This window comes from Marmota flaviventris, chromosome 16 (assembly GCF_047511675.1).
Source record: "Marmota flaviventris isolate mMarFla1 chromosome 16, mMarFla1.hap1, whole genome shotgun sequence".
In the NCBI taxonomy this organism is placed as follows: Eukaryota; Metazoa; Chordata; class Mammalia; order Rodentia; family Sciuridae; genus Marmota; species Marmota flaviventris.
The window spans coordinates 27,026,960-27,043,095 of record NC_092513.1 but is presented as its reverse complement, the minus strand read 5'-3'; the positions used below and the strand labels follow the sequence as shown (position 1 = coordinate 27,043,095).

General features: G+C 49.9%; 1 protein-coding gene across 3 annotated transcripts in view; it reads right to left on the bottom strand.

Annotated features, from left to right (window-relative positions):
• Positions 1–16,136, bottom strand: part of Loxhd1 (lipoxygenase homology PLAT domains 1) — a 135,893-nt gene that overhangs the window by 54,084 nt on the left and 65,673 nt on the right. For 2 of the 3 annotated variants that reach the window (XM_071602632.1, XM_027935672.3), the window contains exons 17-23: positions 14,589–14,781; positions 13,187–13,347; positions 10,765–11,248; positions 10,160–10,314; positions 7,517–7,650; positions 2,603–2,769; positions 1,749–1,853 (exon numbers count right to left, since the gene is read on the bottom strand). In XM_071602632.1, the coding sequence (XP_071458733.1) occupies positions 1,749–1,853; positions 2,603–2,769; positions 7,517–7,650; positions 10,160–10,314; positions 10,765–11,248; positions 13,187–13,347; positions 14,589–14,781 (1,399 nt within the window). The remainder of the gene's footprint in view (positions 1–1,748; positions 1,854–2,602; positions 2,770–7,516; positions 7,651–10,159; positions 10,315–10,764; positions 11,249–13,186; positions 13,348–14,588; positions 14,782–16,136) is intronic. The other variant, XM_027935673.3, reaches the window with a different exon arrangement.

Below are 16,136 nucleotides of genomic sequence, written 5' to 3'. Positions count from 1 at the left end.
ACATGACTGGCTGACCCTGAGATCTATCCAATCATGTTAGCCACCAACCCATTTTGCCTCTCTCCATAATGACCAAACTTTTCAACTCTAAAGTTAAATTTAGACTATGCAGTTATCATCCACCAGGCACCTTGGCACATTTGGGGTGTGTGTGTGTGTGTGTGTGTGTGTGTGTGTTCTTTTATTGAGCTTTGCTGTAACCCTTTCAAGTATACATTTTTTTTCTAGTTTATACCCAAAGAAAGGCCTTCTCCAAGGAGAAGGTGGTGGGGTTCTATGTCAACATCTACATTCTTTCCTAACTCTTCATGATTCTCCATGTGAGGAAGGAACTACCAGTAAAACCACCCTTCCCATGCTCACTGAGAAAACAAGGGACCCCTGTGCAGATGGGACAAAGGGAATTCTCTGGAGACTCTCATCTGGAAGGCTGGAGAGATGGCATCAAATACCTCCCACTTGCCGTCTCTCATGTGGAATCTGGGGACTCCGGCTGTGGGTCAGCCTGAAATTTGAGGTGGTTTCAGAATCACCTCCATCCCCTCCTGCCTCAGCTTGCCTTGAAGTCTCCCCTGCCCCTGCCCTCAGTCCTACTGTGGTCCCACCTCACATAGAAAGTCTCTGGCATTCATAGCCTCATTGCAGACTGGCATAAGCACACAGAGAGACAGACCTTGGTCCAAATGCCTGGCTCTGCCTCTTGCCATCTGGACTATCTTGGACAAATTGCTCAATGTCTCTGAGACTTGGTTCCTCAAATGTCAAAAAGAGGTGTTCTTGTTCCCTTCCCTGTAGGGTTGTTGTAAGAACATAATAAGATGATGACCGTCAAGGGCGCAAGAGTGCGTCTAGGCAAGTAAGAGCAGATGTTGGAGCCATGGATTCCTTTGACCATGGTTCAGGAGCCATCACAACCACATACGGTAGAAGTTATAAATTAATTAGTTCATCATTCATTATTTGCTTTATCTAACCCATTAAATAATAATAATGATTAGTGTTTATCGAATAATACTTTGACCCAAATATTTCACATGTTCAATTAATTCCATGAAATTCACAATTCTATGAGGCACATAAAGTTTTTATCTTTATTTTACAAGCGGGGAAAAACTAAGTCACAGAGAGGTTAAGCAGCTTGTCCGAGGTCATACAACTCATGAATGGTGGTGTGTAAATTTGAACCAATCAGTTAAGTTCCCCAGGCTGAGGTCTCTATTAGCTCACTGTCATTTTAGAATATAAGCACCCATGGCTCAGGATAAGCCCGTTCATTCTTCAAGAACAGTTGGCATGCAGTTCTGAACTCACAAGCTCTGAGCTAATGCATGATGACAACTTGAGGGCTGACTTCTCAAAACTCAGACACAATGACTGGATGGGGGCATCGAGAAGATCCTAGCCCAGCACTAAATGCCCCCTTCTCTGGGTTGCTATGCAAAGGCTTCAGAGTAACTTCAGGACACGTTGGGCATCTCATACTAAGGAAGAATGGTGCCCACTGGCTGGAGCTCATAGGAGGTTGGGAGGAGCCACTTTTTCCCAGGTGTTACTGGGGTGCATTTAGGGTAAGGGACATCTCTGCCATTAGAACAGAAGAGAAAGCTGACCCAGAGGAGATATTTTAGGAAAAAAGGAACTTCCTTTCTTGTATGGGGCTGGGTTCAGCAATCAGAATTTCCCTGGACACTTCTGAGTCCCAGAGAGGGACAGACGTGGGTAAGCTTTGGTCCCCATTGCTTTCTTACCCGTGTCATCTTGTGTGCCAAAGAGCGTGATGAAGACGTTGGCATCGGTACCTGCATTCTTCTTGTCCCCTGTCTTTACGGTCACTGAGAACGTGGTTGATTTATCTGCCAGAAGAACATAGAGAAGTGAGTTGCACACTGCTCTAGGCTCCTGGAGGAGAGAGGACCATCACCTCCAGGAGGGCTTCCTTGCTCCCCAAATCTGGCCCGATCAGGCCAGCTCTTCCCCTACTCTCTCAATCCTACACTCCTGGACCCCAGGATTAGAAATAAGCACATTTCCATGATCACTTTACTTGCAGTATGTGTTTTTCTGCAGTTGCCTGAGGGTGGAGATAATGTCCCCTGACCCTGGCTCACACAGGAAACCCTCAATCAATAGAGTCAATAGGACAGGGGAGATGGGGTGGGGGTGATTGGGAGAATCAGAGGCGACCAGCCTGGAGCCCTGGGCTGACTCCCATGCTGGGATGCAGGTTTCAGGGAAGAGGTATAAGCATCAGGGGACTCTTGAGGGCCAGTGTTCATTGCTTCCCTGGACACAAATGCACTGGGAGCCTCTCATGTGCCTGGAGGGAAGGACAAAAGATGAATCAGATCTGGCTACGACCATTCCATCCCGACAGTAACCCCATGTACTTTACAAACTGTACTTTATAGTGAGCATTTTGCTGGGCTCATGGGAACATGCTTCCCACCCTGACGTCTCCTTCCTTGCCGTGGAGGAATGAGAGGGTGATGCATCTGGATTGTACCCAGAGCCCTTAGGGAGGGAGGAAAGATGGAGATCAAAAGTGGAGGAGAGGAGGGGGCAGGAATTCTGGAGGGAGAAAATCAGCTCTAGTTTAGAAAACCTTTTTGCTCCAGAGCCAGGTTGTCAAGGGGGTTACTGTCACCATGTCCCCCACCCTCCTCATCCTCGCTGGGCAGCACATAGGACTCGTCCACTGGCAACAGCTCCCTGGACAGCTGGCCATCATCCTCCTCCACTGCCAGCCAGCGTTGGCACGGGAAGTAGTACCTGTAGGGATGGGGAGGGAAGGTTGGGAATGTCCTCTTAGGAAGGTTTCCTGCAGGAGCAGGCATGGGCTGAGAGTGAGGGGCACACAGTCCCCTCAATCCACCCTTCACAGCATTGCCCTTGCAGCACACCCAATCTGGGAAGGACCCCATGGGTCACCTGTCTGGGGAATGGTCTCCAGACATCCCATTGAAGTTGGGTCATATTGGGTGGAAGGAGAGGGCCTGTGGGAACTGATCCGACAACACTTTCTGGAACTAATCTATTAGCCAGAGCTACATTAGCAGAGTGTTTCTTGGAAAGTGCTCCATACACATGTGTTGAGTTAATAGATTTCAATGGAATGAACCAATTGTGCTTTGGGGAAAGTACAAAGGTTGCGGCTAAGGAGCAGACCCAGGGACATCTGGGGAAGGGAGGTCCTAGTCAGACTCCTCCATGGAGAGGAAGGGCCTAGCATGATGGAGGGGCCTGGACAGAAGGAAGGCAGGGCCAGGATGAGAGAGGCAGCTGAGCAGTAACCAGGGGCTTGCCCTTGCAATCAGTGTCTGCCTCTAAAAACCTGGCTCTTCCTCTAATCATTGTGTGACCTCAAGCAAATCCCTCTACCTCTCTGCCAGGATTGCCAGAATCAGCCAGTAAAATTACAGGACTCCAAGTTACATTTGAATTTTAGATAAACAATGAAAAATGTTTTCATGTATGTGCATCCAATATCGGGGATATACTGATATGCTAAAGTAATCTCAGAATTGTTGATGTTATTGTTGTTGTTGCTGTTATTTTCCTTCCCTTTCTTTCTCCTTGACCATGCCTCGGCTATCTGGAGGGCAGTAGTCTGAACCGAACCCCCTGATCCGAAAGCAATAGAACAAGTCTAAGGACAGAGAAGGCTGTTCATCTCCAAGTTAGGAACATTGTACTCCATTTGTGTCTCCTGCTCCCCTGGGCCTGATGTGATGCATAAGAGCCATTCGGGGACTAGTCCACATAGGGGCAGGGGACAGTGTACTCCAAGGGTCTTGCTCCATCTGAGCCCATGTGCTCCTCTGGTCCTCAGTACCCTCAATTATCAACATGCCCGAGCAGCAGAGCCAGAGAGCATGACCTTAGTCCAGGGCTCGGATGGGGGAAGGGACAATGTTATATTGATGGACATGGATTTCAAAGGCAGGAAGAGCTCAGCCAAGAGTGACAGAAGTTAAAAGGCCATTAAATTAATGTTTCAGGGCTGGGATGCAGCTCCGTGGTGGAGTGCTTGCCTCGCTTGCACAAGGCCCTGGGCTCAAATGTTCAATACTAGAAAAACAAAAAAAATACTGTTTCAGGGTGAAATGCATAGTGCTCCACTTCTTGCCCTTTGAATGTATGAATGGGAAAGTTAAAATTTCATTCAATCAAATAACTTCTGGATAATAGGCTATAGTTCTAAATTATGGCCAATTAAGAGAGAGAGACAGAGATAAAGGAAGGGGTGGAGCGGGACAGAGGCAGGGACAATGAGAATGTGAAGTCAGCAGGGGACAAGGACAGAGGGAGAGACAAAGGGCCATGGAGGTTAAGCAGGGAGAGAGAAGAAAGTCAGAAAAACAGAAAAGCAAAGGTGCAGGCCCTCCCAAGCTCTGCGAGAGCTTCCGCAGAGCAGGAGTGTTCCTTGTCCCTGAGGAGATACATTTTGAAGGCTCAGCATGCTCGAAGCTGCAGCACCGGCCAGCACACCTCCTCTCAGAACCAGAAACTGGGCCAGACCCAAGATGGGAGCTGGACTTTCAGCCTCCTTTCCCCAATGCCAGCAAGGGAGGTCTGGAGGAGACGGGGCCTGCCGACCCTGTCCCAGCCTCCTACGGGAGCAGATCCTGCTCAAGAAGGGCTCTAGGTGCAGGGGAGGGAAAGGCAGAGGGGCTTTTTAAGGATCAGAAGACAAGAGAGGCAGACACAGAAACCACATGGCTTAGACAAGGGTATGGGGAGGAAAACGCAGGGCCTGGGTGAGCAACTTTGAACAGAGCATTAAACCAAAGCTTGGGACGATCGGAGAATCTCACTTTAAAGTAAAAATTTAGTGAGGAGGTGGCAAAGTTGAATGTCATAAGGTGTAAATGATTTTGTAAGGATTTTCCCACTTTTGTGTATAAGCTAAAGGTAGGGCAACATCAAGTATATCAAGTATAACCAAACTGGCCATGCTGTTGATACTGGTGATAATGAGGAAGTGGGGTTGGAGCTTGAGGCCTTTGGATTTATATTTGTACCCTGCCATGCATTCTTGTAGATCCCGGGGAGGACATGACAGTGAACACAGACAGGTCATCACTTAACCTTCTTGAAGCAGGGACAGGGCAAGGACTGAGCACACAGATTCACTGTGGGTTAGGTGATAAGTGATACAGAGAAAAAGGAAGTGGGGAGGGAGCATTCTAGGCCTCCCTGAGAAGGTAACATCTGGGCAGAGACCTGCTTAAAAAGGGTGTGAGAGTGAGCCAAGGGAGAAGGGAGTGCCAGCGAGAGGGGACAGGGAATGCAAAGGCCCCAGGTGGGATCAGGTCTGTTGGGTTCAAGGAACAGCAAGGAATGTGCAAGGCGGGAGGGGCTGGGACCAAGAAGAGAGACAGGTGGGGACGTGGGGCAGACCCTGCAGCCCAGGCAGGCCAATGGAACTGAATTTGCTTTTCCTCTGGGTGAGTGGGAAACTCTGCAGGTGTTTGAATAGAGGAGGGACATGATCAGGTCCTTAGGCTGCTGGAGACACTAGGAGGGCCTGGGAGAAGCAGGGGGGCCAGTCAGGAGGCTTTGAACACAGGGATAGAGTCGGGAAGATGGAGAAATGGGGTCAGACTTATGCTTTCCTGAGCAAAGAGCCAGAAAGTCCTGCTGAGGATCTGGGGGTGGGGTGTGTGAGGAGAGAGATCAAGGTGTCCAGGTGCGTGGACACTGTTGACTTGGTCCAGGGCAGTTGATGCCAGTGTTGTCGAGTCCCTTTGACTGCAAAGCCCTTCTTCCTGAGCTGCAGAGGCTGGGGAGGGCCTGGGCACTGCTGGGAAGGCTGTGTCTCTCCGCGAAGCTGGGACTTGCTCTTGTGATTCTGTTCCTTCTGGACTTTTGTGGATTCACCTCTATCACCCAAAGCAGGTATTGTTTCCATTTGCTTCTAGCATGGAGACTGGGGAAGGTGGCTCACCACAGAGCCCTCACTGGATAGAGAAGGCTTCTTATTAAAGAAATTCCAACTAGCAACACCCACAGAAAAGGAGGGGAGGAAGAAGAGGACATGAGGAAGGAAAGAGCAGAAGAAGAAAGGAGGAAGGCAAAGAAAAAAGAGTCAGGAGGCAATTTCATTTATGAGTGATATGACATATACCAGGACATAAACTTAACAAGAACAGTTCTGTGTTGGAACTTGCAAAGCATTATTGATGCACATAAAGGAACAGCTAGAGAAGTGGAAAAATGAACATGGGGTGCGGCACTTAATAACTTAAATATGCCACTCTCCATACATACATTTAGTGGCAGAACAATCAAAATTCCAACAGGACTTTTTTTCAAATCACTTAATGTCTTGATTTGGAAAAAGGTAAGAATAGCTAATATTTTTAAAGAATGATCAAAAAGGACAAGTACTGATGGAGACTCAAATAAATTACAAAGGTACAATAATTTTTAAATTGTTGGGCTGGACCAGAAATGTCAAACAAATGGAACAGACTAGCCAGCTGTGGTGGGGCCACAGGGGAACCGGGATGTTCACAGCTTGTTGCTTGCCTCCTGTCTCAGCAGCACTTTATCTTTTCCAAGTTTAAATGCCTTAGTATTTCAGAAGGTCTGGAGTAGTAAGCTGAAGTGACATCACTAAGCCCACTTATTAGAAGACGAAATGACAGCATGAAGATGAAGCACTCATCCAGGGTGACCTGTCAAGATCCTGTTCCCAGCTGTGGGGTTGTCTTATGGTCCTTATGTGCCACCAAGATGACCTTATGGAAGTCATAACACTGGACCATCTGCAAACTGTGCCTGGTCTTCTGAGGGATGGTAGGGCAGGGCAGGGTGGAAGATGGGGAGAGTCTCCAGCAGAGGCCAGAGCTGGCCCACCACCTGCTTATTTATGTACATCCCATGAGCTAACATGAGTTTTGCATTTTTAAGTGGTTGGGGGAAGGAGACTAAAGATGGATAATATTTTGTGGCATGAAAATTACACGGAATTCAAATCTCAGTGTTCATAGATGAAGATTGACTGGAACCCAGTCATGCCCACCCACTTAGGTATCATCCAGAGATGGTTTTGTACTTCACCAGCAAAGTTGTTGTTGCACAGACCAAATGACCTGCAAAGCTAGAAATAATTTTTATGCAGCCTTTATAGAAAAGGGTTGCTGGTCTCTGGTCTAGAACATTGAAACTAGGTGTGGGATGCTCTTTTTTCCATGGTGGGACTTCTGGGTGAGCTAAGACTACACACAGAGACTAGGCGTGTGAGGCCTGATAGGGATTGAAGTCTCTCAGAATGGATAGGCCAACTGGAGTGGCTGGTCTCCAGACTGTCACCTGAGAACTAGAAGCTCCAGTGGGCTTCCCACTGAGAGGGAAGGAGGCAAGACACCCACCCTGCCACAGGACCAAACCCACAGAGTCACAGCTCTCCCACCCTCACCCACAGACATCACTTCACCCACCCCCAGTCCTCTCTCAGGACTATCTTAGTGGCAAGGATGGCCTTCTCTCCCTCTCCTCCAGCCCCACTCACGTGATCTCATTGTTCACATCGGTGATGTCTATTCTGTCCAGAAACCAGCCTGGTCTGCTGCCTGTGTTGTCATGGCGAATCCGAATCTTGGACAGAGCTCCCAGGTCAACGGCATAGATGGTGAAGGTGTCTGTCTAGGAGGGGCCAGAGTAGCACTCAGAGGGGTGAGATCCACCCTCTCCCCAACTTTCCATCAGCCCCACTCTCCCAAGGACCCAGCACCTGAGGTGGATGATAAGACCCCAAAGCAACCAGGGCTGGGGTGATGGAAACTGCAACTCATTAGTTTGGTGTTTGCTCTGCACTGTTGGTATTTAACCAGCCCCTGCCCAGGGGAACTTCTTGCTCTCATTGCCCAGCAAGGTGGAGGGAAGAGAGGGAAGGTGAAGAGAGAGAGAGAGGTAGAGAGTTGACGAGTCTGCTGGATACTGGCATTCGTATTGTATGTGTGACATGGGGGTGCCCAGAGATTCTGTATATGTGTGCACGAGTGCGTCATCTCCTTCAACCACAAATTTTCATTAAGCACCTGCCATGAGTCAATCCTGTGCAAATCCAAAGTGATTGACAGAAACAGAAGGCTTGGGGCTGCTCGCCATTTAGGTGGGAAGACGGAATGGGAATCATACACGTGTACGTAGGCTGCCATATGCACAGGAGGAAGCTGACGACACCAGGACCCTTTACGTGAATGGGGTATTCTTGGCTATCCTCTTTTGACTCTTTATTTTGCAAAAGATTTCAAATATTCAGAAAGCTTGCAGAAATAATGTAATGACAGTCTGCTCACCTTAACCTAGATTCTGCACTTACATGCAACATTTTCTGTATTACTCAATCTGTTCTCTCTCTTGCTCTCTCTTTCTACTTTTATTCTGAATCAGTCGAAAGTAAGTGGAAGAAACCATGATCCTTCATCCCTAAATATTTTGAACATTTTCATATAGTCACAGCGTGATGACCAAATTCAGAAAATTTAGTGTCCACACATTACAGACATGCATCATTTAATGATGAGGATACGTTTTGAGATTCATGTCACTAGGGGATTTTTGTTATTACGTGAACAAAAAATAAATAAGAGCCACGTACGGTGGCATGCACCTGTAATCCCAGCAGCTCAAGAGGCTGAGGCAGGAAGAATATGAGTTCAAAGCCACCCTCAGCAATGGTGAGGTGCTAAGCAACTCAGTGAGACCCTGTCTCTAAATAAAAACTAAGGCTGGGGATGTGGCTCAGTAGTTGAGTACCCCTGAGTTTAATCCCTGACACCCCCAAGCAAACAAACAACAACAAAAACAAATAAGAGTGAACTTACAAAAACTAAGATAGCTAGGATGTTACCAGGTAATATAATCTTATGGGATCACTGCTATATATGCCATTTGTCATTGACAAAAATGTTGTTGTATGACTTGGGACTGTAGCATTATCTAATATACAGTCCATATTCAGATTTCACCAAGTGTACTAGTTTTGTCTTCTACAGCAGTTTCCCCCCAATCTAGGAATGTAGGCACTATAATTTTTCTGGGAGACCACTGAAACCCAGGAGGGACTCCTAGTCCTCAAGCCCTGGAGGGAGAGCTGAAGGAAAACTCAAGAGCCCTGGAATAAAAATCAAGTCATGAGCCCGGAAGTATTTTAATGGATTTGATTCATTGTTTTTCCTCCTCTGTGTTGATGAAAGAACCTGATTTGGGGATGAAGACAGGAATGGGAAGGATAGGGAACAGGGGATTTTGTGACATCTAGAAGGATAAAAATAATGGCTTTATTTTTTCCTGCTTTTCCATCTGCACCTGGAAGAGGAAGAGGCTTGGATTTCTTTCACGGATTCTCACTGCCTCAGGACACAGTTCAACCTTCCAGCCTCACTTTCAAGCACTTTGTGACAGCACCCACCCCATAGGTCTTATACCAGCTTATCAACCACCCAATAGCACCAACCACAGCTTGGCGGGAGATGCTCCAACCTCACACCTGAGCAGTTTTCTCCCTCCACCTCTTTGCTCACACCGTTCTGTCTTCTACAAACACCTTTCACTGTCTTTTTTATTTTTATTTTATTTTTGTTGCCACTGAGTATTGAACTCAAGGGTGTTCTACCATTGAACTACATCCCCATCCCCTTTTATTGTCTGAGGGTCTTTCTAAGTTGCCTGGACTAGCCTTGAACTTGCGATCCTCCTGCCTCAGCCTCCCGAATCACAGAAAGTACAGGTGTGCACCATGACATTTGGCTCACTGTAATCTTTACACACCTGCACCATACTCATCTGCCCAGCTGAAGTCTCCCCTTCCCATCAAGGCTTCTTCAAGGCACCCCATGGTAAGCCCTTCATCCGGGGAGCCCTGCTCAGCCTGCTCCATGCCTGAGCTTTCTCAGATACTGTTCTCTAGTTGTACCTGAGAACCAGCTAGCCTATGGGCTCCATGTGCTAGAACCTGCTTGTCCTCTTCTCATTCCCCACCATGTGCTGGTGTGTAGAAAAGAGGCACTGCCTCAGTGGATTGAAAGAAGCACTCAGCTAGACACTTAGCAGATGCTATGCTGGGTGGGGCAGCCATGGGGACCATCCAAAGGCACCAGGCCCCATGCCTGAGTCCCACCCCCAAGGGAATGGAGACCCCTCACTCTACCTGCCCCTGCTCAAACTTGTTGGATTTGTCCGACTTCTTCAGGGGCCGCTCACCCGTGTCCCCGTACTCCTCACCGTAGATGGTCAGGAAGACATTGGCATCTGTGCCGGCCTTGGGCACATTGCCTGTGATCACCTGGACTTCATAGGTGTTGGCTGGAGACACACAGAGATACAGCATTGAGGAGGGCAATCAATGAGATGGGCCTGAGAGCCAGCCAGGTCTAGGCAGACCCTGGGAAGAGGAAGAATCTAGAGGAACCTCTGCACCAACCTGGAACTGAACCTGCCTCTCCTCCCGCCCAGGACGCCTTCACAGTGAGGCTAAGAGCAACATTTGGCCTCCACATCCCTCTCTCCTGTGCGCCCCACATTTAGTTATTTCAGGGCCCCTCTCCAAGCCATTGGTTCCTCTTGAGTGACTCAGGACAAGGGCCATGCTCAGCCCAAAGAGAACTGCCCCTGGTGGCTTTTCAGACACAGGTCAGCAGAGCTATTCCAGAATCATGATGGGTGCCCACCTACTCAGCCTTTATGTGAGGGAGACCAAGCCATACCTGACCCCTCCCTGGTCCCTTTAGGGGATTTATGGCCCCTCAGGCTTACGCTCAGGACCAGATCGGCCTGCTGGCACCAACTCCACGACAAGTTCATTGTCCTCCTTGCCCCGGGCCAGCCAGCGGTGGACTTCGAACTTGTACTGCTCAATCACCTCCTGCATCCCCGGCCCGAACTCCTCCTCTTCCTCTTCTTCCTCGGACTCCTCCTCCTCCTCCTCCTCTTCTGACGAGGACTCCTCTGACGAGGACTCCTCCTCTTCCCCCTCCTCCTCCTCCTCCTCCTCCTCGCTGCCCTTCCTCTTCTTCTTCTTCTTTCTCTGCAGCTTGGCTTTCAGCCGCTCCTTCTTGAGCAGCTGCCGCAGCTTCTCCTTCTCCTTCTTCTTCCTGGCCTCCTGCTCCGGCGTGAGCTCCACCTCCCGCACCACCAGGTGCCGCAGCCACACCGCGTCCACGAACCAGCTGGGCCCAAAGCCCTCGCCCGTGTGCCCCAGACGGATCTTGTAGATCTCACCCACGTCCACCGCCTCCAGCTGTGCAGAGCACAGGCCAGTGGCTGGGGTGGCCCCGTGTCCTCCCCACCTCCCCTGCAGAGTCGGGAGCAGGGCCTGCGTGCTGGGCTGTGGCCCAGACAGGGCAGGGGTCTCCATGCTCCCTCTCGCCAATCACACCCAGCTTGGCTCCTCTGGCCTGGTCCCAGTGACCCCTAAACTTCTTTTCTTCTAACCCCTGTGGGAGCCAATCTTTTTCCCCGTTTCTTTCTTTCAAACATGCACACACACACACACACACACACACCCCATTCATTCCTATCGTTCCTATTTCCACATCTTTCTTATGCAGTTCTCTCTCTTGGTCTGTCTTTATTCTCTCCTCACCCCTAGCTCAAACATATTCGTTCTGATTCCTGTGCTTTATTATTGCTTTTTTGAAAACGTTCTGTATCTTTCAGTGTTCACTTTCCATATGTTTTTTAGTATTTAGCATATATAACTTTTGTAATAAGCAAAAAGAAAAAAATGTTCTTTTTTTAAAAAACAAAACTCTCATCCATGTCCCCAGATGTCTAAGGCCATCCCAGACACACAGCATCAGTTGGACTGCTTGTCCCCTCCTCCAGAGCTTGGAGCTAGTTCTGGCCTGGCTTGGATGCACTCTTCGCCCTCAAGAGCTCTGAGTTCCTTAAGAGTGGGGACCATCATTCTAAGTCTCCTCACTAGGCATAGCACAAACTGGCTCAAAGGACAATGTAGATAGAGTCATCAGTCTTAGATGGCATTGTCACTCTGTCTTGAACCACATGCTCTCAGGAAGGACCTGCGTAAGACGAGGTCTGGTCCCTACAGGCTCCAGAGAGAGGCTCACATGGGTCTTTGCTAGTCCAGCTCCTCCTAGGTACCCTGATGCTGAAAAGCCCCTGGCTGGGCGTTTGACCCCCCTCAAAGCCTGGTTCCCCCAGTTATTCCACTTGAGTGCCAGGGAAAACCAAGGCCTATAGGACTGCCTCATGGTCACCCAGTGTCCTACTATTGGGTTCTAGACCTAGAGGAGACTGCAAGTCCCCTGACCTCCTGCTCATGAACTCACAATTGGCCAAACCATCTTTGTGAAAAACTACCAGCCAAGATGGAGTCCAGGGCACGCAGAATTTATTCTTTTCTACTAACTTGGGAATGGGCACTAGGCCTGGTAAGTCATGCCTTGAGTACAATAGTTCTCCTCTCCAGCACTTGCCTACTCATAGCACCCTGTGACCACCCTCCCCATGGAGGGCTGTCTGTTCCCCCTCCCATCTGCCCTTTCAACTGTGCCTGCTCCCCCACACCTAGCCAGCTGGCCCCTAGAGGATGCACTGCTCAGTCACATCTCCATCACTGGCCAGTTTCCTGAGTGCCTTCCCCAACACTGATCATTACAGGGACCGTGAAGCCAGCCAGGCAGGCATTACAGAGCTAGGTTTTAACTAAGGAGGAAGTTGAGACTCAGGTCAAATACTTGGGCCTGCTCAGCAGCATATGAGGGCATTTGACTCAACGAGGCCTCTCCAGCTCCAATGTGCCAGACACCTGTGACTCTGGCCTAGTTCCAGCTTGGCCAGGACCTTTTTCTTAAAGTTCCTCACACCTGAATTCGACCTGAGACCAAAAATAACCCCTGATTTAGCTCAATCCCTTCATTATAGGCCCAAAACTCAGGCCTGGAGAGGGGGTTCCTGTCCAAGTCACAAGGTAAAACTTGACTGAGCCCAGTCCAAAAAACTACGCTCTGCTTCACTGCCCCCAGGGAACCCCCCCCCTCCCCAGGAAGCTGAAGGAATCCTAGTGCAATCTGTTTTCCAAGCAGCATCTCCCACTCAGCTGAAGACAGGCAGCTGTTCTGAGTGGATGTGGCTGGGGAAATAAGAACAGCCAGGGAAGTATCTCGGTGTCCAGTAGACCTCCATGGGCACCCCCGCTGCTCACCCCACACACCTGGAACGTGTCCTTGGATGCCCGATCAAAAGCCTTGGAGCGGCTGGAGAAGAAGAGCACCTCAGTCTTGCCTTCCTCGCCGTAAATCTGCAAGTAGACTCGGGCAGTGGTACCTGCGCCACCCACATCCCCTGTCCAAATGTCAACCTCATAGTGGACCACTGAGAAGGCAAATGTGGGAGAAAGGGGAATTTAGTAATAGCAATCACGGTAGTCACAAAACAAACATTCCCCGAGTCTGTGTCACGTGTCTCCTGCTTCACAGCACCATCTTATCTAACCTGTCCCCAGCACCATGAGGAAGTATGATCATCCCCATCTTGCACTAGGCAAGTGCTCGACCACCGAGCTGCACCCCACCCCTGTGCTATTGTTGTTGTTGTTTCTAAATCTTTATGTCCTTGGCTAGTACCCGGACTGCTGTATTGGAAATTAAGTTTTAATTCATAAAAGAGGGAAGGGGCCCATTCTTACATCGCCAGGTGCCATGGAGAAGCACATGTGTATGGTTCAGCTTTTGGAGAACTTTGGGGTAGGCTGGGGAGGTGAGGTGCACAGGAAAAGATACCAAAGGTCCTGGCAAGGGAAGAGCTGACTTGGGGCGGGGCTCTTTCCAGGGTGGGGGGTGCCTGTGGGTGTGAGCCAAGGGCAGCTGCTCTCGGGGTGGAGGTAGACAGGGGAGGGAGGGACCTTCCCCTGTCAGAATTTGGTCCCACTGTCTCCCCACCCCTCTAGACACCCTCAGGAGTCTCTGACCTACCATGCTCTGGGGCTCACATGAAATGCAATGGAGACCAGATCACCTTGAACTTCCCCGTTACCACCCTGTCCAAGATGCCCCTCCACCCACTCCACTGCAAACCCCTCACCCTGCTTCATTTTCCTCAGAGCTCTGCTGCTTTATCTTTTCTATTTATTGCCACGGGGGTGTGACGTAGAGCCCGTGAGGACAGGAGTTTTTTCTGTTTTGCTCTCTGCTGCCTCCACAAAGCCCAGAGCAGGGCTGGCTCAGAGCAGCTTCAATAGATAGCTCCTGAATAAATGAGTGAGCTGTCTTATCTGCTCAGCCAGTCCTCCCAGGGCAGGACACGGACTATGCCTCAAACTCTTCTCCACAGGGCTGAGAATGTGCATTTTCCAGATAATATCATTTGCTGCCTTTATCCCAGAAAAAAAAAAAAATTCCATCTGTGGAGTCCTCAGTTTCCCTATCTGTAAAATACGCCCTTACTGCCTCCCAGAACCAGGGTACCGGAGGCAATCGGAAGACCCATCATCTCCCCACAGAACTCCCCTCTCCCCACCAGTTGGAGACAAGCCCCAGCTGCCCAGGGTCCGCCCTCCTTCCCCAGCCTCAGCACACAGGGGTCCACACTGCGGGTCCCGCCAGCCTCTTGCATACATTTCTGGATCTCCACGACCTCACTGGGGTAAAGCTCCACCTCCAGGCGCCCATCCGCCTGGTTCTTGTCCAGCCAGCGGTTGGCAGGGAAGGTGTACTTCTTGCCTTGGCGAGGCACGCGGATCTGGACGCTGCCCAGGAACCAGCCTGCGTGCATGCCCGTGCTGTCGTGCCCGATGACCAGCCGGTTGATCTGGAAGGAGACCCCAGTGAGGGTGCACCAGGAGCAGGATGTGCAAACTTCCCAGCCTCCCTCGCTCTCTCCCCTCAGCTGGGATCTCCAGCTCCTCGGAAGAGGGAGGCTCCCAGGACAGGCAGAGAGAGTCCTGGCCCAAAGGGCCACCTGCCATCTGCCAGCTGGGGGACCAGGGAGTCTCCCCTCCTGCCTGGGACCCCCATCCCCTCCTCCAGCTTGTTCTCAGGGAGACTGTCCCTCTCTAGCCAATTGCTTTGCCATTTGTTAACATCTTTGCATGCAGGTGACAGGGATCAGCGTTCTGATTGCTTTTATGTTTTGTGGAATTATCTGATGGTCTTTAAGAACCCTTCTTGCCCTGAGATTCTCTCTGCCATGTCTTGTGCCAAAGGGGTAGATTTTAAAGTGTCTGTGCAGGCTTTGCTCCTTGCTCTCCCAGATACTAAGAGTCTCTCCAGCTGGTAACGGAACCATTATCACATGCTAGTGCATGAAGCCCGGTCCCCTGCTTGTCAGAAGGAAACCAGCTGTTTACAAGGTCTGAGGTCCCCCTGGGTGCCTGCCAAGGGACACAGGAGTCTCATTGTTTTCCTGTGGGGTGGGACCATGAATGTCCCTGGAAAACATAGACTGAAAAACTCAAGGCAAGGCTGTGTCTTCTATCTGATATGCCTGGAAGCTCCCCAAGGGCAGGGACTGTCATTCAATCCTACAGCACCTCGCCCTTGAGGTAGAGTGATTGTTCAGTGGCATACTGAGCACTTCTAACGCTAATGTTGAAAATCAGAAAACCGATGTAAACGAAGTTAAGTGGCCAGGGCATGCTGGGCCCCTGACCAGGCAGTTGGCAGATGGGGCTCAGTACCCAGCTTCTTGGCCACACTGAGGGGGTTTTGGCAATACAAGGCAGGGTCCACATGCCCTCCCACTACCTCCCTTCCCACCCACCCCCATGTTTCATTGATCTGTTGGCTGCTGCCACTCTACAGTTATTGATTCAACTTAAAATGTAAATAATTTTTGATCAAGGAAAACCTAGATTGAAGTTCATTAACCTCAAGAGATAAATGATATGAGACTGTTCCCCAGAGTGTGTGTTGATGGGAGGAGAAAATTCTAGAAATAGGGTGCTCCACAGAGAGGCACAGGGCAGGGAAGCAGAGAGCTTGTCACTGCCTCAGTTCCCACCATGCAGCCCCCTGAGAGCAGCAGGTGCAACACATATACCCACACAGACATTTTGGGGGCTGTGGCCAGTGGTCGAGTTCAGGGTTTAGATCTTTGTTTCTCCGGGTCAAGTACAGAGTCTCACCTTGACCAACCCCTAGCCAGGCTACTCAGATCTTTCTTGG